At 45.6% G+C, this 24,743-nt stretch overlaps 1 protein-coding gene across 1 annotated transcript in view; it reads right to left on the bottom strand.

Annotated features, from left to right (window-relative positions):
* Nucleotides 1–24,743, bottom strand: part of TTF1 (transcription termination factor 1) — a 101,454-nt gene that overhangs the window by 53,625 nt on the left and 23,086 nt on the right. The window contains exon 3 of the mRNA XM_086924763.1: nucleotides 68–237. Within this exon, the coding sequence (XP_086780889.1) occupies nucleotides 68–237 (170 nt within the window). The remainder of the gene's footprint in view (nucleotides 1–67; nucleotides 238–24,743) is intronic.

The raw sequence follows: 24,743 nt of genomic DNA, 5'->3' as shown, positions 1-24,743 counted from the left end.
ACTGCTCTGAGTTACATGCTTCCTTTGGTAAGAATATCCACTATGATCAACAGCTTTTACCACATGCCTTGCTTCTTGAATTGCTCAAACCGCTCCAAATCATGTCGGAATATTTTTTTGATGTTACGGGGATCCTTGCTCCGGGCATTTGGAATAAATTCTTCAAGTTGGCAAAGTGCCGTCTCATATTCCGAGGACAGCCTCATTTCAATGCCAGCATCAATAGGTGAGCTTGCCCTGAAAGAGAGAACAGTAAAATTATACATCCATTTCAGTGTCATCACTCAGATATATTCAGGTTATGCTACGAAAGAGGCCAAATAAAAACTAAATCTGGGGAGGGGTGTAGGGGGAGATATTGGAGAGTAAAAGCCAAGAAAATTAGCCCAAGAGCTCTCATAAACAAGAAGCGGTAGATGAGTGCACAATGACATGCTTGGCCTGCTGGGTGTGCTCCCACACAACAGGAGGAACAGAGGTGCACTCTGTCATGCTGCAGCTATGAGGCAACAATGAATGCACAATGCGGTCATCTGAAAGTGCCAAACAAGTGGAGTGCGTTTGTCAATGATTCAACGTTTCATATGAGGGAGCTGCTATACAACCTGTATTTGACATCAGAGCAATATCGTTCAGGTACTGTTTTTTTATGCATTTCTTCAAGGTTGTACCCTTCATATTCATTGTTTGTGTTTATGAAATGTTCATGTCGTATTTTTTGATGCAGATGGCACGGAGTTCATAGTGAAAGAATTAGGAGCAGTAACCCCTGTGTGTATTTTCCCCACGGTTCAGATCGGAAACCTGAGTCGCTAAACCAAAAATAGCTAAGGTATCTTAATACCTAAAACTCGTAAACTTTTCATGAAGCGGTCATCAAAACACATGCTCACCAGGTTCACCATACAGGCTAAAAAAATGTAATGAGGTTTACAAGGAATGGCATGTACACACGAGGCACATACAGTTCCCTGGCCAAGGGAGGGAACTTTCAACACCAACATACTTGAACACATGAGAACAGACATACACATAAAATACACAGGTCAAAAGAAAGATAGGAGGGAAGCAATATTAGAACTACGGGTCAACTTCGAGGAAGTCCAGGTCGTCAGTCCTGCACGATAGCAAACAAGAAATAAGCACCTCCCCCACCATATGCAGGTATGGAGGCCCTCTGGCCCACTCTTTGTGCATTAGGTCATTCCAATCCACCTATAGTGGAAGCCGGCGTGCCTTCCACCGAACGAGTGATTAGGGCCAGAAATGAAAGACTAACATGCCAGCAGTCCCAAGCAGTCCGGTGCAAGGGCTGCCGATAATCATCTCAAACTCAATGCTCTGAAAACAGAGTTCCTTCTGATCTCACCTCCAGCGAAGATCTCCACCACTCAAATTTGGCTTAAACACCTAACCGCACTCAATGTCCAACCCACCATCGTGGACTCAGCAAAATCTTTAGGCATAACACTCGACACCAATCTCAACATGCAGCAACATATCAGCAAGGCAACTAAGGGAGCGAACTTCCAGATCAATACTCTGAGGAAACTTAAACCCTTCCTCCCAGCCAAAGACTTCCAAACCGCAGTACAAGCACTAGTCATCCCTCGAATAGAATATGGCAGCGTCACCCTCTGCGGACTACTACCGCACCCCTAAGAGCTTCTCTAAACGCTGCAGCGAGACTCATCACTGGGTCAAAAAAGCACTCTCATATTTCTCCGGACTTGAAATCCCTGAACTGGCTGCCTTTTGAAGCCAGAATACATCTGAAAATCGCCTGCATGACACACAAGGCGGTACACCTGAACTCTCCCGGCTACCTCACTCAGAAGCTGACAATCTCTGGCGGCGCTAGAAACACTAGAGGCACAAACAATCTTCTGCTGAAACCTCGTAGATTCCGGAAGGAAAAAATCTATAAACGCTCCTTCTCAGGAATGGCACCCAGGATCTGGAACTCACTCCCTCCCGAATCCAGGCTCATCTCTTCCACTACACTCTTTAAGAAAGAAGTAAAAGCTATCCTCATGGGAAAGTACACCTGAACTATTATTTAGGACTCTTTAAAGACTCTACACCGATCTGTACTACTTGTTTGACCCCGTTGCTTATTTGTATTACTTGTATTATTGATTTACATGACTGGCTTTGCCCCCACTTATTTTTACTGTTTGCTCTTCTGACTTACCTGTTTGACTATGCTCCCTCATGTACCCCTTCTGTGCAAGGCGCTCTGATATCTGCAAAGATCTTGTCCGCGCTATATAAAACTTTCAAAATAAATAAAAAAATTAAGGGTACCCAGAGGTTTGACCCCCCCCCACAGCCATAGCACCCAACACACAGAACCCCAGCGAGCCAAGGAAAATGCACCCTCACTGATCGAGGCACACACAGGAGTGACAGGGAGATTTGAGGCAGTTCTACACTGTAATACCACTAGCGGGAGTGAGGTTGTGAGCCCCAGTTTCCCGGGACCCGATGACGAGGGTGGAGCTACAGGACTTGTCCAGGTAGCCAAGGAAATAACAGAAAGTAAATTTGAGAGCAAAATCTATCCGAAAAGAACAGGGCATAGATCAGAGCAAAGGAGGCAACCTAGAAGGAAGGTGGAAGAATGGCACGACCTAAGAAGGGAAAGAGAAAGAGCTTGCATCCAGGAAGCACAGCGAGAAAACAGAGCACCGCTGACCACACATGAGGAGCGCGGGGTGGGCACAGAGCACCGATCAGGGCAGAGTATGAGGTAGAGTAGGAGAGAGGCTGACCGTGAATTAAGAGACCAATGTAGCCTGGTGCTGACCCAACCAAGACATAGGAAAAACAGAATAGCACCTTTGCGTGCGCTCAAGAGGAGCAGCGCTGTAACCTTACGCTGCTCCACCAGAACGCACAAGATAGACTGACCTCAAAGGAGTAAGATGTGGCCATTGTGCGGCCATTCTGCAACCTGCTAGCAAACTGAACATGTACAACAGACCTTGGCCAGAGATGGTATGATTCGAATCAGAAGACATGGCCGTAGCGGAAGATTTCTTCTAACATGGAGGGGAAAATCCCAAGTGGAACTTCCCCTACATGCAGGAATGCTAAGACGACGGGATCGCTGTGTTAGGGAGTAACCAGCAGAGTTACCCAGAGACAAATTGTACCCGCTGCTACAGAAGCGGACACCAGGCACAATCTATGTGCTGTGGGCTCAAATGGATAAGGAAGGATTAAGGACAAAGTTACCACATTTGCTGGATGGAGTGGAGAAATGGATCTCATGTTTTGAGAATAACACTGCAGGAAAAAACCTAGCGATAGGCGATATCAAAAGCCTGCCAGTAATATAAGTGAGTAGACTAACACAGCATTCACCCAAGCTCACATACCAGCAAGTACGCTGACAGACAGTGCATGACGGGCCGTGTTTGATTCATACAGGCACCAAATATGGACAGCCCTGAGGGAGATGTTCCCAGACTGCCCTGATATAGGAAGGTTAATGGCAGAGACTATGAAGCCAGGGGAGACAATCACCCATTTTCTGAATAGGATGAGGGAACAAGAGATACCCCTACACGCCCCAATTCATTTACACATTTTGCACATCACACATAGCCTATTCCCAATTATTAAGTGCTCCCGCGTAGTTCGTAGCACGCCCCGCCCCGTAGAGGGACGGGAAGACCCCAATGATGAAGCAGGACACTATGGGATTCATAATGTGTGAGGGGTATTTTAAAAACGCATGGTGCTTGCCTTTGCCATCTGCAAAGATCAGACTTCCACACTCCTTAATTTTGAAAACTAAAATAAAAAATATCTTTTTCTTTTACCCATTGATAGAATCATATTGTTTGTATATATAGCCAAGGAGGGTGATTCTATCACCACTACCTCTATACTTCCCCCTTTGTTTATTTGAATAAGGAACAAGAGAAAGGACATCCATCGACTGACACGGGCCCACAAGTTGCATTATTTTACAATATTCTGAAAAAAGGACTGCACAACGAGATACAGAGAGGATTGGACAACAAGCTTGGGTTAGACACCAAACCCTGGTGGGAGATACAAGCCCATATATTGCATTATCACAAAAGAAGCAAGAGCAGTATAGAGGAAAACAGGAGCAGGCCCAAGGAGACACTGCTAAATTGAAAAAGACCACCCTCGCGGGGGCCGCGTGGCCACAAGGGTGCTAATGGCTTCAGCCTTAAAATGAGCTCTACTGCAAAACCCCAGAAGGTTTCAACCTAGCTATAGCAGAGGAGGCCAGCGAGGTTGGCAGAATCCAGACCCTAAGTAATATTACTACTGCCACAGGATGGGCCACCTGGTAGACAGGTGCCAGTTAAAAGCATACCGCAAACAGCGATCAATGGGCCAGGATCAGCCACCAAAAAAATCCTAATCTCAAAAACCAAGCCCAGGGAAACCCGAATTAACCTTACACTCCCCCACAACAGGGATCAGTTAATTGGACAAACATGTGGCAACAGCAACCGCAGGTGGCAAACTCCGCCCAAAAGGAACAAGGCTACAGCCCTGGCAGGGTGGGGTAACTTTCTGGACAGTATTTATTATTAAGCAAAAAGGGGGAGGTTCTTTGATGTGAGGGCGGTTTGCACTCCTAGTGAGTGGTAGGTCCAAACACAGCAGATGCCCTCATCCCTAGAGTAGTCACAAGAAGGGCTGTGCAGTTCCTAAAGTTACGTGGATTGTACAAAAACTCTGAAGAGCGTTGGATGTTGTAGGGTCTCATAGAGTCCTACTATTGGGCATCCACTTTGTTGGATGTAATGCCCTCACACACCCTTTCAGGTGTCATGCTTCATCATTTGGGCTTTGCTCCTCGTTGGGTCGGCGGTGCAATACCCAACGGGCAACACCTCGGAGAGGGGCTCTTTGGCGGAGATCTTTTATCCAACTGCTGTATAGATGAAGTGCGGGTGGGGGGCCAGAACTACGTAGACGTGTGTAAGTGATTTAAAATAAAGCTAGGAGTTCCGGGAATTACTTTATTCTGGAGGTCCCCTGCTCTAATTAAAATAAAACAAACTAGTACTCGCTGGGATATTATGTTCCCAGATGGCGAGTCACAAATTAGTGTGTGTTGTAGTTGGTCAACATGTTTCTCGCAGTGGTGCAATAGCTAGAGATTCTTCAGGACCTACAATTGAAACTAACTGTTCCAGTCAACTGTCTACGTCTAAAACGATTTACTTTCAGATTAAATCAAAGTAAAGGTGTGTGCAGAAAAAATAGTGTTTCCTGCATAATACCTGTGCTGGGCTGCTTCTACCTGTAGTGGGCGTAAGGAGCAAGGTCACAACAGGTACGGAATAAAAACACAATTAGAGGTCAAGTACAATCCTAATGTGATGCTAGGACGTGCTCCTAGCGTGCGATTAAAAACCAGAGTGATTCACTGTGCGTGCAGATCCTTGGTGAGCACTAGTGTGGGCATGCTCCTGTGGCCAAATTGTTTATGGTTAAAACACTGTGAAACCTATAAAGAGAACAAGCTCATGGGGAACGACAAACGTGTTAACAATTTCCTACTATGGCAGGTTCCTGACTCACCTAATAGGACAAGCATTTACAATGCAACGGTTTCGCCTTCGGAAAAGTTAGAGCTATTGGCATTGTAAATGACAAACTTTTTATTTATGTGTTGGTTTTGAAAACAGATAAATAAATGGCATTGTCATTTACAATGCCAATAGCTTACTCTGTCGCAAATGCAAGACGTATTGCATTTGTACACACACACACAAGAGCCCCCCACACACACACACACGAGGCCCACACACACACCACACAAGAGCTGATGAATAATACAGCAAGAAAGAAGAAACAATGGCAGTGCTTCCGAGTGGGGGTAAGTGGGGTGGCAAAGTAAACAAACCTGATTAGAGACCGATAAATGCTAACATTTGCAAAGCAAGTTAAACATGTGTGCGAGGAAAATTGGATAAGGGCGAAACAAAGGAAGAAAAAGAACATAACAAAAGAAAGAAAGATAGAAAAGAAAAATGGAAGAATGGAACAAGGGATGAAGGGAACTCTCTTCCGGCGGACCTTTCTAGAAAGGGTCCAGAACGCGCAAGGTGGAGTTTCATTTAGACAGCCTAGGGAAAGTCACTCCTGATGCTATCTACTTTAGCATAGGAGAAACCAGGATAAAAACACGTGCGCGTAAAGTAAATGCGATTTTAGGAAAGTGCCAAAAAACAAAGGGGCCGGGCACTTTAGAACACAAAAACATGGGGGGACTTCAGGGAAATGAAAAGCGGAGAGAGGAAACGGCAGAGGGTGGAATAAAGAGACACGCTTCAAAGCCACTCGATAGAAGCGCAGCCCCAGCTGCCGTCGGCGCCCCGTACAGCGAGGCCGCATAAACACATCACATAGGTTTCTTGCTCACTGCCACCCATTTTGTCTTTTCAAACCATAACATTAAGGCTTTACTGTAGTCTCGTTTAGAGGAACCCGCGGAAGGATGAGAGGCTGGACTGACGTTGCCGGGACTCGAGATTCGGAGCCGTACAACTCGCTGAGCCATCTTCCCGGTGTGACTCATTTACGACGGGAAGGGATTCCCCACAGGGCATTTTATCGTCAGGATATTCCAGTATGATGTAAGATGGTCATAGTAAAACAAAATACCTTTAAAAAGCTATTTTTCTTTCTATAGTTTCTATATCCCTTTTCGGGATTGATTTGCAAATATGGGAATTCTTCAATATTCTTGCAAATTCTTATTACTGCCATTGTTTCTGTAATTATGTTTTACTATGCCTATTATACGCAATAAAGCTCTCTAAACTTAAAAAAAGACGGTCTGTATGGGCGAAAAGTTTAATACAACATCCCTCTCAGATGCCTGTCAAAGTGCAAAACGAGGAAGGTACCCTCAAACAGGGACGCGGGTCGCACCCGCCTTTAATTTGGGTACACGTCCGATGTGTTCTCTATTTAATATCGTTTTCTGATGTCCTGCATCGCCCACTCTTCCCGCGACCCCCCCCCCCTCAACCCTTTTTACAGCCCCATTATTCAGACACCCTCACCTGGCTGCCCCTCTCTTCAAGCCGGATTCGCCTCCCCAGTCAGGTGCGGTTCCAGGGCGGCCTGTATCCCGCCCGGCTGCTTCCCTTCTCCTGGCTCCGCTCCCTCGCTCCTGGCGCTACAGACTCAGCGGTTTCGCAGCATTTCCTGCAAAGCACGACGCCGCACTCTGGTGAACTTTTCCTCCTTGAGGAGTCCAGGGTTCCGGTTGCTGACTGAGGACCGACCCTTCTCCCCACTCCTGCCACGAGCGGGGTTGGTGGCTGCAACCCCGAGCTCCAGTGGATGCGTCTACTGTCCACTGCCTGCCCCGCTGGGTAATTTGGAATTGGTGAATGTTTGTTGACAGTAAAGGCTGCCCGTGCTCAACCAGTCTGAAGCTGTCTCTTCCGGCGAGCATCGCAGGGAGCCAGCACGCCACCCAGAAACAACAGCACAGAAAGTTCTGTTCTGACAAAATAAACACTCCTGCCATGTCCAATAGCTATAGCAAATAAAGTAGGGTAAGACATGCCACAGCCCAGGACTTAAGACAGCACCAAATAAAACAAGAAGCACGTGCACACGGACAGCGGGAGGGGGGACGGGCTTGTTATGCATGTATTTTATCTTGTACTATAGGGCTCATGGACAGCGGGAGGGGGGCGGGCACACGGACAGCAGGAGGGGGGGCGGGCACACGGACAGCGGGAGGGGGGCGGACGGGCACACGGACAGTGGGAGGGGGAGCGGGCGAGCACTCGGACAGCGGGAGGGGGAGCGGGCAGGCACTCTGACAGCGGGAGGGTGGTCAGGAAACAGCCAGCGGGACAGGGAACAAGACGAACAATGAATACCAACACCAAGTTAAAAAAAAAAAAGTACACGCCCACAGTGGCCACGTCTGCATGACGTTGCGGAGAGGGAAAGAATCGGCGGAACGCCCACCAATCGCCTCGGGAAATGACGGACAGTACTCTCTTCCAATGGCTAGCCTCCATTTATGGAGCTAGCCAATGGAACAGAGAGGCGGAATGAAGGCCACACTGTTCTAACATTAGATTTCGCCTGCGCCGAAAAGCAGCGCAGTGCGCAACTTTCGTTGAGGCGAAACCTAAAAAATGTCAGGCAACAACAGTATCGGGCGGGTACACCAACGGGGAATCCAATGATTGACTGTTGTAGGAGGAAATCATCAATTAAAGCTAATTAGAGCCAGAGTTCAGTGACCCTCAAAAGTGTCTCGCTGCCTAGATTAAGGTAGACTATTAACAGCATAGTGCGCGGTGCGTGGTGATGTTGTAACAACTGCGCTTGCTCAGTGCAATGCCTACAGCAGCTAGGTGCCCCTCATGTCTATGATCATAACGTGGCCCTCATTAATGTGCTATAGATATGAGTATACAGCATGTCCGTAGTGTGCTCAATCTAAAAGTAGCTCCTGCATGGTGAGCCGTCTGGCATATGTTGGCCCCCTGGTGGAGCTCTTTTGTGCACTATCTGTGGTCGGCGGGTAAGTATACCCTCCACTCGCGCTATTTGGGTTAGCAGTTCCACTCTATAGTTAATGGATAATTCATAGTGTTGGGTGCCCGATATTAGTGCATTCGGTATCCCAACTCGTCTGTAGGTATTCAGAACATCCTTCATGGTTCTCCCCACTCGGAGTGAAGCAAATGGATGGAACATGTATTAAGATACATTGAGTGTTTATATGGTGATGTATCCTGTGCTCACAATGTCAAGATCTCACACTCCTCATGCTCCGCTTTTCAAACGCAACAAGCTATGGGTGCCGCGCTCGGCCCGGTGTGGAAAATTAAGTTACTGTGACATGAGCTAGCGGTCATGTAGCCCCTCTGCAATTAATGGGTGGCGGGGAACAGAAAGGGAAGTAGTCTAAGTGTGGGCCACTCAGTGTAGTTGATCGGTATTACGCTGTGGTTGCGCCTAGTCTAAAGCGCGTATCCTGCCTTCACCCGCTATCTGGTCTAGTAGCGGGACACAGTCTTCCAAGTCACTTACTAGTTTCTCCCGTGACATTTCCTCTTGCACCTACCCCTCGCCACCGGAACCGGGTGGTGTTGTTTAGTCTGGCGGCAAGGCTTAAGAGGGGACGTGCTCCTAGTCACGTGATATCGTGACTAGGTGATTCAGTGTTTGTGTCTACTGGTTGCTGGCTGGAGCGGGTCGGCCATCTTAGATTGGAGTGTAATAATGAGGGAACGATGTGTTTCCCAGGTGGTGGCGGGCCCTATGATCAATGCGTTTCGTGAAGACACAGTTGGTAATTAAATTATGTGCGTGCTATAAATACCAAGCTGATTCTTTGTATACTTGGTAAAGGTGTTCAAACACGCCTGTGTAAGCGTGTATACATATCAATATTGGTAAATGTCGCGGTGTCGTTGGTAGCCTGATTAACCGTCCCCCATGTAGACTGGGGACTTTGTTTAAAGGAAGTGATCAACAACAGGCAAGGCTGTGTAAGAGATTGTAAAACACAGCGTCCTCCTATGAAGGTTCATGGGGGCTGGAATTAGTATGGCGGCCATGATACAGTGGGGAGTCGATCAATGAAGGATTCTGCAAGGGGAGTGTATTATAATGCACTCCAGGGGATTTCTTCAATAAGGCCGTTATCATCAGAGGAAAGTCTGTGTATCCAGCGTTGTTCTAGAGTAAATACCACTCGTTCACTCACTTCCCAAGACTTAACTGTACCAAATCAAAGAAGGAACAAACTACTACTAAGGAAATCAACCTGCCTATGTGTGGAATATGTATAGTGCCCAAGTAGGGTCAAACAATATTAGACAACACTGGGCTAGCAATAGGACATAATCATAATAATTCCAAGAATAGACATCGTTACAAAATTTCGATATTTTTAGGTCTCGCGACCTATCAATGCGCGCAAGCGCGTTGAGCGGAGGGAGAATTCATGTCCTCAAAATCCTCGTCAAACCAAAAGCTTCTTGCGCTGCGGTTTTCATTAAGTTCACGTGAATCACGTGACCAAACAAGCACGCGCATTAACGCCGCACAGCACATCAAAGGGCTTCTCCTCCCCTAATCACAGCACATCAAAGGGCTTCGACTTTCAGTCGCCACTGTTACTAACAGGGCTTCGACTTTCAGTCGCCACTGTTACTAACCTTGCACATTATTGCATGTAAGCGTTTCACCAATTCAAAATGACCGACACCTTTTGATGCCTTCCTAGTCCGGTATTGATTTTTATGACTAAGTTTCAACCATTACGCCGGGATCCAAGCACACAGGTTCCTGCAATCGTGCCTCGGATAATTTTCTGCTCGCATATACAGATGACTTCTTGGAGGTAAGCGTAACTACTCGCCTCACCCCCGATTTTTATTCTTGCGCACGACCGAATTATTGAATAAGGGTATTTTCTTTTCTAGCATCTAAACGGCTTCAATTCCGCCGTTCTGCAGTGCCGTTTTAACTCGCTTGGCCATTTGGATCACCCTTCCGCAAAGTACCAATTCACCTCTGTTTTTTGAAACCCCGTGAGGTCCCATCAACATTAAGGAACATGTAATTCGTGGGTAACAGACGGCTGCCTTTTTCTATTTTTCACGATTAGAATTACCGAACTCTTTTCATTTATAATAGATGATCCCAAGATCTGCGGTATCCCCGCGGGCATAGACCCGCTAATGAAATTTCCTACTACTGAACGTCAGTAAGGCTTAATTATATCACCAATTCATGTTTAGTTACTTTCACTCTGTCAAGCCCCTGCCCTCAGTTGCCACTGTTACTAACCTTGCACATTATTGCATGTAAGCATTTCACCAATTCAAAATGGCCGACACCTTTTGATGCCTTCCTAGTCCGGTATTGAATGTTTATCCTCACTCATCCCTCGCACCCCCTCCTCGATCTTGTTTTTGTTCGGATGTTTCATTTTGTGTCTGTTTCATTCAAACTAACCGCACACATTGATTTGGAACTTAATTGTGACGAGGGTGTTGATGGTAACACTTTAACGGAATGAACATTTAAGTGGAGCGTGTTTCAGACCCCGTTTTTACTCTGTCACCGCACCAGCATTGCTTTCATCGCCCGTATTTCTTAGTCCACCCACTCACCCCGGCCTTGTTAATGTTACTAAGTTATGGAAAAGTTCCCCCTGTACCACTTTTGAAACAACCTTGATTAACTCCGTCTGCTTCACACAGTGGACGTGCAAACATGACTACCGTCCGTGTTTAGGCAGTCGTGGTTTACAAACACACTTAGTATTTATTGCTGGGGGTATCTATGGTGCACATCTACCACCAAGGGGCAGCGGGGCATTCTGTGTCACAGGGGTCACATCCCAGTGTGCGCAGGTTAGAGAAACACACACTGGCTGATGTTTATTTACACCGGACTCTGCAGGAAGGCTAGAGTGCACGTGCACACAACGACGCCTCGTCTGGGGTATTAGGCGCTATGTAAATGCAATTTCAACAGAAAAATGGCAAATGGCAAAATGCGTGTTTTGGTCTGCTGCATCTGTGCTGAAACGTCTTTACAGGCAGGTAACGGCAGGCTTGCTCATCCATCCACCAAGCCTGCCCTTCCTCCATTCACTCCATGCCTTTTAACTTTCCCTTGGACTCTTCTCTCATACCCCAAACCCCATCTAACCGCTTGTTCTATTTTGCCACTATTTTATCTACTTCGGACCATTGACATTATAAATTACAATCACTTTTATTTAAGTATTAATTATTTAAAAAAATTAAAAGCCATTGTTATTTGTAATATCAATACATCTAAGTCACGTCAATACAAAACATGTGGCATTACAAATGCTAAAAGTGTCACATTTGCTAAAGTTAAAAGTATTGGCATTGTAAATCACAAAACATAAATATAAAATGTCATTTACAAAACCAATAGCTCCAACTTTCCTACTGCGAGACCTATTGGCAACGCCAGTGCTTGTTTATTATGGTCATTCTTATAATCCATTACATTTTATCAAAGTTCACAAAGTGAAAAACTTAAATAGATGAATAATACTTAATAAGCATATATACATAGGCTCCACAAACAGTGTTCAATCAAACACTAATTCAAGATTCCAAATTTGCATACACATTCATTCGTCACTCTCAAACAACAATATTCTAAAACATACATATTACTAAAACAATCAACAAGCATTTGCAATGCAATAGGTCTCGCATTTGCGAGACTTTGAGCTATTGGCATTGTAAAATGCGAGATCTATTGCATTGCAAATGCTTGTTTAGGACTTGTGCCCTATCATGCACACACATCACACATGTGGTAAATGGCAATACATGCATATACATTGACAGCTGTCTTGAAAAGTGTTTTCTTTAATAGAAACCCCATTGTATTATTTCCTGTCATATGTTCACATGCATCATGACAGGTGTGTTCATACACGGAAAAAAAGCATTCATAAGCTAAGAGCTCAGCCGTTTGAAGCCGAGACTAATTGGCTTTGCAAATGCTTGTTATTAACAACGGGTAAGGAACAAGGGAAGGAAGACAGAAAAAAAGAAAACGAAGGAAGCAAAAAATGAAAGCAAGAAAGGGAAACAAAGGAAAAGAGATGGCTAGGATTTTCGAACAGCCCCTTCTTCGAACCTTGTAATTCCTCATGGCTTGAACTCATTCTCGATCAATTTCCCCCACACCTCTCTTCCAAAGCGAAGAAGAACTTCAAACAGAAATTGATCAGGCAACATCCAGAATCACTTTTCGCAGACATCTATCAATGCTCTGCCAAAGGAAAGATAAAAATGGACCTTATCTTCCACACTGATAGACCAGAAGCGTGGAAATCCATCTTATGAGCGCAACTCAACATCTCCAAAACCACCAACACCTCACAGAGCTGCAAACTGTCAATTTAGCTGCCAGACCGCGCAAGGCGTACTAGTAACACCGCGGTGACCATATACTACAATAGCACGGTCCTAATACAAGCAAGCAATGACAATCTAGAGTCCTTTGACGTCCTCTTCCCTGCTCTCCAGAATGCATCCTCTCACGCACCCACTCCCCGCCTGCCCCTTCGCCCTCACCAGAAGAACCGTACCTGCCTTCTAAACTCACCTACCGCCCTGTTACCCTCTAGACACCACTCACTGCCATTATCGTCAAACGAGTCTTAGTGACGATAGGTCACACCCTGCCCGTGGACTGGTCTGACCACCACTTAATCTTCTTCCAGCTCACCCAGCCAGTTACCCTACAACTATTCATTCACGAACTACCCAAAGGGACCAGAAACCTCACCCAGGTCAACATGACTGACTTGAAGGAAAAAGTCAATGCACAACTCAGTATCCCCACGGATGGTCTAACCACAACAGAACTCACGAACCATTACAACACATCCAATCATCCATTCTAGATCAGATGGCCCCCCCAGAAACTAAGAAAAACCAGAAACATTCCATCCAGCTCCTGGTTCAATACGGACATCAACAATGAAAGGAGACAAATTAGAGCCTCAGAAATACTCTGGAGAAAGAACCCCTCCACGTGCCTACTTGAATAACTCAAAGCAGCTAGAAGAAAATACAAAAAACACATCCATAGCGTAAAATCCAACTTCTTCTGCTCTGCCCTGGACAATGCTAAAAACAGGCCTAACAAACTGTTCAAAATCATCAAGCAGCAAACCTCCAAGCCCCCCGTATCCTCTACCCAGGCCTCCAAGGCACTGTGTGAAAACTTCACCACCTTCTTAAAAGAAAAAATCTCCAAGACTGAGCTCTCACTAGACACAGACACCGACTCGAACTCCGCATGCGTAGGCCCGTCCCCAGTCGCAATGGAAAAGTGTGGCCGGCTACACACTAATGCGTGGAAATCCTTCAATCCCATCTCAGAAGCAGAGATTATCAAGTAAATCTCCACCACCAATCCTGCTTCTCACGCCCTCGACCCTATACCCTTCCAACTGACCAAAGAACTCAAACTCTCCATTGCCCCATTCTGGTGCAGAATCATCAACAGCTCCTTGAGAACCGGAAGCATACCGGACTGCCTTAAAGTTGGCCAAGTAACGCCAATAATTAAGAAACCAGGCCTTGACTGCACAGACCTAAACAACTTCAGACCCGTCTCCAATCTCCCCCTCCTATCCAAAATGCTCGAAAAATGCGCACTCTCTCAACTGACTCAGCAAATGGACAATATCAGCCTTCTTGATCCTCACCAATCAGTTTTCAGAAAAGGTTACAGCACTGAAACGGCGATCCTCAACATCACAGATGACATCCATAAGTCACTGGATATCGATCACTGCTGCCTACTCATTCTCCTAGAACTGTCAGCTGCCTTTGACACAGGTGATCACCATCTCCTCATCAAGGCCCTACAGGAAAGGGTTGGTGTAGGAAGGTGGATACCGGACTATGGTTATCCCAGATTTTTTTACTAGTGTTTAGCTGGCTTTCGACTTAGTTGGCCTGGGATCCTGCTAATCAGGGCCCCAGGCTATCTGCTCTCTCTTTAAAACGGACTCCATGTACCCTAGGTACATCTCCAATTGGATACTGGGCCACCTTATCAGCCCCTGTACAGTGTACAATAGGTACCTCTGGGCATAATTGCATCCAAGGCTTACCAGGGGCTGCAGCATATCTTTTGCCACCCCTGGCTGGCCATCCAAACTGACACAACTGGCTGAACACTCAGCTGGGGCAAGGTGGTGTAATCACCCCTTGCATAGATATAGTATACCTATGTCTAAACCTATATCTGGACACATATGCACCTGTAAGTCACTCCTATGGCAGGCCTTAACAATCCTGGAGGCAGAGTGCTTGGTTTTATGTGAGATGGTGCTCTAGCATGAGCTGAGCCTGTCTGCAGCTTTCGGAACCATGTCCTTATAGCTGTTCTGGGATATTGCCATACCATATACTCTTAAGTGCATTATGAACCTCGCGGTTAAATGCTATCTATGGTTTGGCTTTATCAAAACATGTCGTGTAAGGTGTCATACGCTTCGGAACACTACCCCCTCACCAGTCCTGTCAACGGGGGTAGCATTCTACCCGTCTAGAGGGAGAAGCCATGTTACTTTCCTTAAACGTGGTTAAATCTAACCAGAGCCTCAGCATCACAAAATGGATGCTGCTGTCACAGACACAAGTCTGGCCTACTGCTGCTGACCGAAACTCTGGTAGGGGAGGCCTGGACAAAAGGTTTCCTGTCCCAGGGAGGTGCTAGCACCACCCAGACAGGAGATAGTGGTACTCGCGGTCTCTCACGGTTCTGGCTGCAATGGTCGGACTATTCAGACGCCACGGTAAAACAAACCATTGCCTCGAGGACGTAGCCTAGTTGCTAGGGTACCTCACGTGACTTTCCAATGGATGGAATAGTCCGACCATTGCAGCCGGAACCGTGAGAGACAGCGAGTGGGCTCATTAACAGACCCTCTAGATTGCCGGATTTGAGCTCTACAAATGATATAGCCGTTATTGGGTCTATGATGATTAAAACCAAATCAGACACCGAGAAGGATTTGATAGACTACTAATAAGTGACCCACATTCCATAAATAATTCTATGAATGAATCACGCATAATAAAAAGTGGCTGATTCCTTTGGAATATTCAGACAGGGTTAATCCTCTGGTCTGATGACAACTTGGCAGATATCTCTAGAAATAACTGACAAAAGATTTCTAGGCGCTTATACCTTCCCTCACCTGTCCTGAGGAAGACCCGCTTTAGACCCACAAACTAGGCGTCAATAGGGTCGAAACGTCGACGACACTAGACTATAGGACCAGTGGACAGAATCCAGGACATTAAAAGCTAAAATTGTATGGCATACTGGATTTCATGATTATTGATTTTGAATAACTGGCCTAGATAAATTGTTTTCTTTCTTTCACTTGTACATATTCACTGTTCTTTGTATCACTTGAGCACAATTTATCACATTTCACTTACTCTAATTGTTGCGCCGTTTATTATAAAATAATATGTAATTATTGCTTTATTTTTCTATGCATTCATATAGGGTCTTGACACAAAATGAGTCATGAATAATAAGCAAACTCGGTGATTTAAATCCTTTATGACCCTTTTATTGTTTTGGTTTGGATTTGCACTGATTTATCATTTTGTAAATAATTTTGATCTATGTATATATGATGAGATATAGAATGTAAAATTTACATGTAATTTAAAGCAATAAGGTTAACGCCAAACTAAAGAGGGCTGGCCAAATACGGAACCTCAGGAGCTCCAACTCCCACCTTTTAATCCCCATAAAAGCACGCAAAGAAAAAACCCCAGCTGGATCATTCGCCGGAAACGCGCCCAAAATCTGGAACTCCATCCCAGCAGATATCAGAACCACCCAGTCTTTTACAAAATTAAAAAAACTCCTAAAAGCCCTCCTCCTCAAACGCTCCCTCCCAAATGGATAGCTGCAACCTCCACGCCAAACCTGATCCAGTTTCTCTTTGACTCTGCATCGTACTGATCCACTAAAGTCTGCCACCTGACAAGTAGGTCCAGATGGTGAAGCTTTTGCAAAACTCTTGCACTACCTCAAGAATTCATTCAATGAAGCTACCTCAGGACCCATCTACTATCTCATGAATCCACAGCACTTGTTGACTCCCGAACACTATGTTTAAGACTCCTCTACTATGTAATTCTTAAATCTCACTGTTGTAAAGCAATCCAATACCCTCGGGTCAGGTCAGCGCTATATAAAAGTCCTAAAATTATAAAACAATAAATCAGGTAAATGGACGAGTCAGTGAAAAAACAAAATAGTGCTGGAATGGAGTCTGTAACACAGCCAGCAAATATACGCAGGTATGCAGCAGGCGTACAAAAGACGCAGAATGGCAGAGTCCTCGGAAGATGGATGGATGGTGGGCTTTATTAAAAAAAAATAGGGAAATAACGTTAATTACTAAAGCCGGACCTAAAAACACGAATGTGACCATGTGCAATGTAACTGGTGCTTATGTAGTTGCAGTACCTATAGATTAGGTTTGCGCTATCTACAGGAAAAACTGCAAAGCTAGCAGAAATTTGGACAAATTTCTGGAGCCCAAGTTCCCTCAGGTGCCCGGAGGTAGGGACATGGGACTGCAGCACTTGCCCACCCATGCCTCAGCCTTGGCTGTTCAGCAGTGGTCCGTGCCATAAGACACATGACTTTATGACCTCTGCTATAGAATGAATAGGAATTCTGTGGTAACATAAATGATGTCTGCAGTGGCATCTTGTTTATCTGCGCGTTGCTCAGCACAGGCTTAACCCCTTGCATGCTGATGACGAACCCCAGCCGTCATGAACTACGGTGCTCGTGTGCTGATGACGGCTGGGGTTCGTCATGGCCCGCCCCAGTTCATTTGTTTACAGCACAGGGGCGGAAACGGGCTAGCAGTGAAGGGGTTAAGAAAGGCTTTTATGGCTCGCTTTACAAGCAGCTCATAAAAACCCTTTGACAACTGACACCGTTTTTTATCACCGACTGTGCCAATAATCGCGGATGAGACATGTGAGCGTCAGCACCAGGCTTTGTTCACCTGGTTGCCAAGAGACAAAAATAAACATGGTAAATGCTGCACCGCAGCCACTTCGGCTCCCAGAGGGGTCCTCGCCCCAATAGCTGGGTTTGATTGGGATGATCTCCTCACTCCGTGTTAGCTGGGCCATAGGGTTTCAGTTACAAATCAGGTGAGCAACATGCAATGGGACAAGCAGGACTACAACTCCCAGAATGCATTGTTAGAAGATGAATTCACAGCGCAAAACTGGAAGATAGCCTTGTAGGTACCTCAGCCCGTTGTTCAATGTGCCTATATTTTCTATATGTACCTTCTTGTGCAGCGACCAGCAAAATAGCAGGGTCGCTAGGATCGTCCTTGAGAAAACATCTGTAAATAGGGAAATAACGTCAGTTACTAAAGCCGCAGAGCAATGGATTTAGGGGTGATACGCAGCATTCATTAAGTGCCTAGAGTAGTTTCATTCCGTGGTGAACACTGTACAAACAAGTAGAAAAACTAAATTACTGAAAACCATGACTTGAAGAAACTGTTCACAACCTCTCTTTCCTTCTTTCAATTAGTTGCATCCCTGTGAAATGGATCCAAAAAAAGAACAAGCCCGCGAGTGTTTCGCATGCGCCACAGCGAGCCATATGGGTTTCAATTATCGCGCCAGTGTCTAGCCTCGATAATTGAAACCACATGGTGGCAGTGCGCGTAACAGACAATAGGCCATGGGTGGAGCAATGCGCCCGCCTTTGACCAATTGCGTGCTGTCTTTGAGAAAAAGACGCCCGCAAAGGCCAATAGTGTGGGCCAAAAGGAAAAGCACACGCACAAGCATGTGCGATTCCTAGGTCTGTTTTCAAACCCCCGAGGTCTCTCGCTGCGCGAGCGCTGCTCCGCACTGCAACGCAGGCGCGAGACATAAAAAAATTCTCTCCAGCCAGGTGATGTGAATATCGTGGCCTCTCGTGTATCCTCCCAATAATAGATAGAGGCTGGATCCAAATACACAGAGTAATTCAACGCCAACCCGCGTTTCGGTGTTAGGGCCAAGGAGGGCTACACCTTCATCAGGGTGGTAAATATATAGAGTATGGGACACACAAGCAGAACCTATTAGGGTGGCGGTACTGGGAAATAAATGAATAACACACAATAAGTATACATATAATCAACAATTCCAGATTCCTATATACAGATAAGAATAAGTATATAATACACAAGGCTATATAACAGTTTTTTAATACTCTATATATTTACCGCCCTGACAAACCACATAAACCCATGAATAGAAAGTTGAAATCACAAGCACAGAATTTTCATAATGAAATAGGTGGAAGCATGTCATTAAGTGTTCACAATAAAAAAACTGCTCTTCAGCAAAATGATCCAAAGCTTGAAGAACGACGTGTTTCCCTTGACATGCCTGGTCATAGTCATGCCCAAGACTAAATATCATGAAGCGGCTCCGCTAAGCAAAACCAAAAGGGACATCACCTCCAACATACTTGAAATGGAGTGTCTCACTGAAGAATCTCACGACTTGGCGAAACTTCTCAAAACTGAGTAACAAGCATTACAATTCATTCATGGAACAACCAGCAAAGCAGAGAATAAGATTCCGTGACGTGCGTGAACATTGCCAAAACACATTTTCCAATGAACTCTTCTTGCTTCCTGTACGTTGTGCTAGATGGCCAAAAAACTCTGCTGAATGCTTGCAGACGCCAACCATAAAATAGCGGGACGCTATTACGACCGCACTGGGAGGCTCCTGGTGCTGCTGTGCTGCTAAACGTCAATCCGCAGCTGACATAACCTCATAGAAGACAATACGTAACATCAGTGCCATGGAGACTTACGTGCAATACCACTGGGAAGGTAAGAGAGGGCATGCAGCTTATGGCTCGTGCCTCATTTTTTAAAAATCTTACGCGGCGGTTAAACACAATTGCGCAGCTCCTAAAATTCCTCTGGACTCATGGCCAAATTGGAAAAAATAAAATGAACACTGTTGCTCGTACCCGGCAACTGGGACGGTGCGCCAGCCATACATTTTATTAGCGTGGGCTAGTACAGCATGCGCTCTAATAAATGAAGATAAAGCTGCAGATAACTTCCTAAATGTCAAATAATTCCCAGAGACAAACGAAGCAAACAAAACATTGCTCACCACCAAAGTCCTTAAGCGCTTCGTAAAAACAATAATCTGGCACCTCTTCTTGCGCCCACATCTACATGGCAGATGCCGGACCCTCGCTTCATTAGGCGCTCTGCTACACAGAGGCACAATGTATCCAGTAGATGTACTCACTTTGTATCAAATTTCAACCTTGAGCACGTTTTACACCAACATTCCGTATCCAACTCACACACTGGCTGAGCAGCTAGGAGGACCAAGGCTGGTTTACATATAAATACAATATGTAGGATATAACAAAACTCTTCGTCAACCCTGACTCAGAAATACACAGTTAAGCAGGCTCTACGACCCAGTCCCGAATTCAGCGATTGAAAGACCACAGGTTGGGTGGCACGTTGCAGGCAGACAAATACGCGAACAGGAAATCTCAGAGATAGGAGTAGTGACACCACAATGGTCCAGGGGGGATTGGCCCCAATAAAGGACACATGGCCAAAGGGGTGCGTGCGTTCCCAAAACACCATAAAGTCAGATGCCACATAATGTTAGGAACACTCAGCTAATCAGTACACACCACACACAGTACACGACTCCCCATGCCAGACATCCGGACATGTTATCTACTGGCTGCATTGTGTCCATGCAAGTTCAAGGCCCACCTGGATTAATCATCCCAAAAAATTTATGGCTTCAAAGAATGCAGCCCGCAATCCTTTCCAAAAAAGGTTGAGTTGAACCATTTTATTGTATCCAATGAACTGTACAAAAGTCTATGTTCGACCGACTGTAAATTGGATCCTTAACGGTTAAATAAATGAACTGTTTCTTCTTTGCCGAACAAACTGTCTCTTGTTTTTTCATGTTCAAGCAACAACCCTTCTGCTAGGTGGGGGCATTCATAGGCCAACTCAACATGACCACACAATGTCATGTGTCTGTTATCTGGAAGCATTCATACACCCCAAACGCGACATGAGCACACATCAAGTTTCTGCTTCCAAAACTCAATACAAGTACACATACTTCAGCTATCTGAAAGCATTCATAGACCTCAAAGTCACCATGACCACGCAATGTCATGCTGCTATGGCCTGTGACCAGACAAGAAGCAGAACAGGAGTACAATGTTCTACATATACCTTCGCCAATCACATAAACATGGTGCCCAAAGTGAACAGTGCCATGCTAGGGCTTTCAGAGAAGAGTGGGTTTCTTTCTCCATTAAAAGGAAAGTGAAAGCTTTCGATTCGGCCATTTTACCACAACCGATGAAAGTGGCTTTAATTGACAAGTGACATCTGTTCAAATTAACTAGGAAGTGTGTCACACCTCTGATGAAGTAACACTTGTTAGTAAAGCATCAAGTGCACCTCATGGGCAAAATGCTGGAAATGTATCATACATAGTTGGAGTAATGGCTGCATGTAGATGTTAAACCTGCAACAGAAATAGCATGAACCTGAGAACCAACCACCTAACCTAAACCCCAAATAAAAAACCCACAAAAAAACACCCATTTGAAATTCCTTTTATCATAGAGTATCCAATGTAACCATCGACCTGAACAGCCCCTGCACAGGCACCTTTCCATCTTCTTTTAATGTTGTATTGATAACAGAACATCTAGTGATGGGATTTCTAGTCCTCTGGTTTGGAAATCCCAAGTGCCTAAAACATTGTTTGCTTCCAAAAAAACTTGCAATGGCAAAGTGGCTGTTTGTTTTCTAAAACAGAAGGCAACAGAGGATCATTACACACAGGTCTATTGTGTTTCCATTTCGTTTGGTGAAGAAATATCACTTTAATGTGCGGCGTCACCCATGCCTTATTTAGCACTCCCAAGACAGTGTCACTGTGAAAACACCCAATTATAAACTTTGTCGTTTTGTGCAGAAGAATTCTGAGTGAAAGAAGATTCACATATATAATGCAAAAAGACCTCACACATAACGTATAAACTTTAGGTTTCAGATTCGACCTTACCTGTATTTGAGGTCACTTCATGAATATCAAAGTTTGGATGAGCTGGTCGTTGCCACAACCACAAATTTCTAGATTTCTGTTCTACTAAATAGTTCCAATCTTCTCAGAAAAATAAGGCTGCACCAGGCATCAGTACGGTTGGGTATTCATGCTTAAACACTAAAGAAATTAGGAAATTGTTTGGATGCATTTCTTGCTCCCATAGATTGCCGACTGCTTTAGCTCTTATCCGTTGGAGAGTTCTATGACCTCTGTGAAGACTAACTCTACCTGTGTCTTTCCATTTTGTCAAATGATCACGATCTAAATGTTCTCAGTTTATGCACAACACCATTTGTTTGCTTTCCAAAGATATAATTTAACTCAACAAGTTTTAACAGGGTTAGGGAGTCTCCATTACTGATGCCACTGGATTTCTATTAATGCTTGCAAATTCATGCAGACTAAGGGAATATTTCTTAAAGTATTTTATACCAATTCGTTAAGAAACCCTATCCTTAATTAGGAGTGCAAAAGCTGAAATTTCCCTCAGCAATAGAGCTTACATTTGCAAATTAGGTATTTAGTCTTATCATGGAAAACAGTAAAAATAAATAGGCCATACGATGAACATAGACATTCTGCGGTGCAATAGTAACAGGAAGAAGGAATTTGCTTGGTCTCTTTCCTGAAAAAGATGTGAACTGGCAAAACGTATCTGCTCTATTCATATCTATCTATCTATCTATCTATCTATCTATCTATCTATCTATCCGTATCTATCTATCCGTATCTATCTATCCGTATCTATCTACTTATCTTGCCCCATGACTCAGAAGTGTCAAACATTCTGGGGAGATTTGGAAATCCAAATCTACCCCTGTTCCGATAGCTTCTGCCCACATTGAAGGCAGTGAAAAGAGCCTTCACTGACTTTTACTGCTGTGCACCAACCGCAAAGTCTCTGTGCATCCAGGGACCATTTTTTCTTAGTGCAGTGAGCAATAATCAAAACAACTCAAGTAAATAAATACCAATGAAGTTAATAGGTAATATACCTGAATAAACACAACCAGAAGGTCATCATCTAGTTTATCATTAGCTATTAAATAATTAAATGGATAACTGCTTCTTTATAAGACCAGAACAGCCCACATAAAGTGAAACAGTAAGACTGCCAAATTTTTAGATTAGAAAACAAAAACAAGTCAAAATCTGCATTTCAATATGCAACCAAGGGCCCAACATGGTTGATGTCTTACTAAAGTATAGAGAGGTCAACTGTATTGATAAACTAGTTTTCAATAACCAACAATCTGATTTCTGGGCCAAGAGGAAAAACAAAAACTACACTAGAGAATATAAGAGAGAAAAGTCCCCTCACTCTCGATGAGGGTGGAAAAAGAGCCCTGATCGCACACAATCTAACAGCTGCCAATAAAATGCTGGATTACAACATTCACCTGAATAGATTCAAAGAGCAGGCAGGGTGAAAGAACAACTTCTCATTCACAATCAAGGTTGTGATGAGCGGGAGGAGCTTCGCGGGCAGACAAGATGGCCGCGTAGGCTCGGAGCTCCGTGGACCCTCCGGCCCTCCGCAATAATCCTGCTTGAAATCCTGTTCCACGTAGGTGGATTCTGAATGCTGGCGGGTCGCTGATGCGGAACCTGCCTCCCGCTTCCGAATCGGTGGTTCCTACGCTGAGCTACGTCGTGTGATGCCACTTGCCAAGGAAGCGCCATTGTCTCCTCGGTCTCCGCCACTCCGCAAGACAGAGATGCGTAGTGCTGGGTGGTGATCCCCACTGGCGGAAGCTACGATCCTGCAGTGTCTCATACCACTAGCTTGTGCTGAGCATCTGGCCTACAACCTCGGCTCGATATATCTCAGGCTCGGAACTGTGTGAGGTGGCCCCTCGCCCTCATCGGACCCAACATGGCGGGCAAGGGCGACCCGGACATGACGTCGAACAAAGGCGTTCGTGGCAAGTCCCAAGTGCAGCAGAACAGGATTGATAGATATGCTCAGCTGCGCACCTCGCCTGCACCGGGGGCCTCCACTAAGGACCTCTCCTCTTCGGGCTCGCCCGATGGGTCCGAGCCCACCCTTAGTGACATTATGGGGGCCATCTCGGGCATACGAGCAGAATTACAGAAGCAACACGAGGTTTTGACCCACAAGGTGGACACGTTGGCAGTGGATCTCACCCTTATCAGAGCCGACCTGGGTAAAACCAACGATCGGGTGAAATCGTTAGACCTAAAAACTTCGAGCCTCACCACCGACGTCTCGGACCTGCAAACCGAGGTCTGGACCCTACGGCTCACTTCTGACCAATTCTTCAGGAGGCTGGACGACTTTGAAGGTCGTGCCAGGTGGCAGAATGTCCGCATCATTGGCGTTCCGGAAGGGTCAGAGGAGGCATCGGCTGACCTGTTCGTTGAGGACCTGATACAGAACCATCTTACTCCCCCCGGGCTGAGCAAATTCTTCTCGGTTGAGAGAGCACATCGTGTACCAGGTGGCCCGCCGAAGTCGGGTGTGGCACCTAGACCCATCATTGCCAGGTTCCTCAACTTCAGGGATCAGGACGCAATTTTACAGGCGTCCAGGAGGCACGGACCGCTACAGTTCCAGAACTCTGAGGTGCACTTCTATCCTGACTTTACCAGGGCGGTCCAGCGGCAACGCCAGAGCTATGCGGGCGTGAAACGGCGGCTGCGGGACATGGGTCTCAAGTATTTGATGATGTTCCCGGCCAAGCTTCGGATTGAACATGATGGCCGTGCTTTGTTTTTTGACTTTCCGGACAACGTCAGCGAATGGCTGGACACTCTACCACAGCGTAGCGATGGCCGGGAGGACAGCGAACGGGGCGCTGCTGGTGGATCTGATTTGTGAGACTTGGCTCTACTACGAGGACGATGGCGGTTGGTGGTCCTGCAATAAGTGACTTTCGTCCTTTTTCCAGTGTAATAGTAATTGGATCTCCTGTTGCTTCATGGAGGGCGGCGGGAGGTGTTCGCGGGGAATCCTCACTCCTTTTG

This window comes from Lissotriton vulgaris, chromosome 5 (genome assembly GCF_964263255.1).
Source record: "Lissotriton vulgaris chromosome 5, aLisVul1.2, whole genome shotgun sequence".
NCBI lineage: Eukaryota > Metazoa > Chordata > Amphibia > Caudata > Salamandridae > Lissotriton > Lissotriton vulgaris.
Note: the sequence above shows the minus strand (reverse complement) of the source record. Positions and strands in the feature narration are given on the sequence as shown.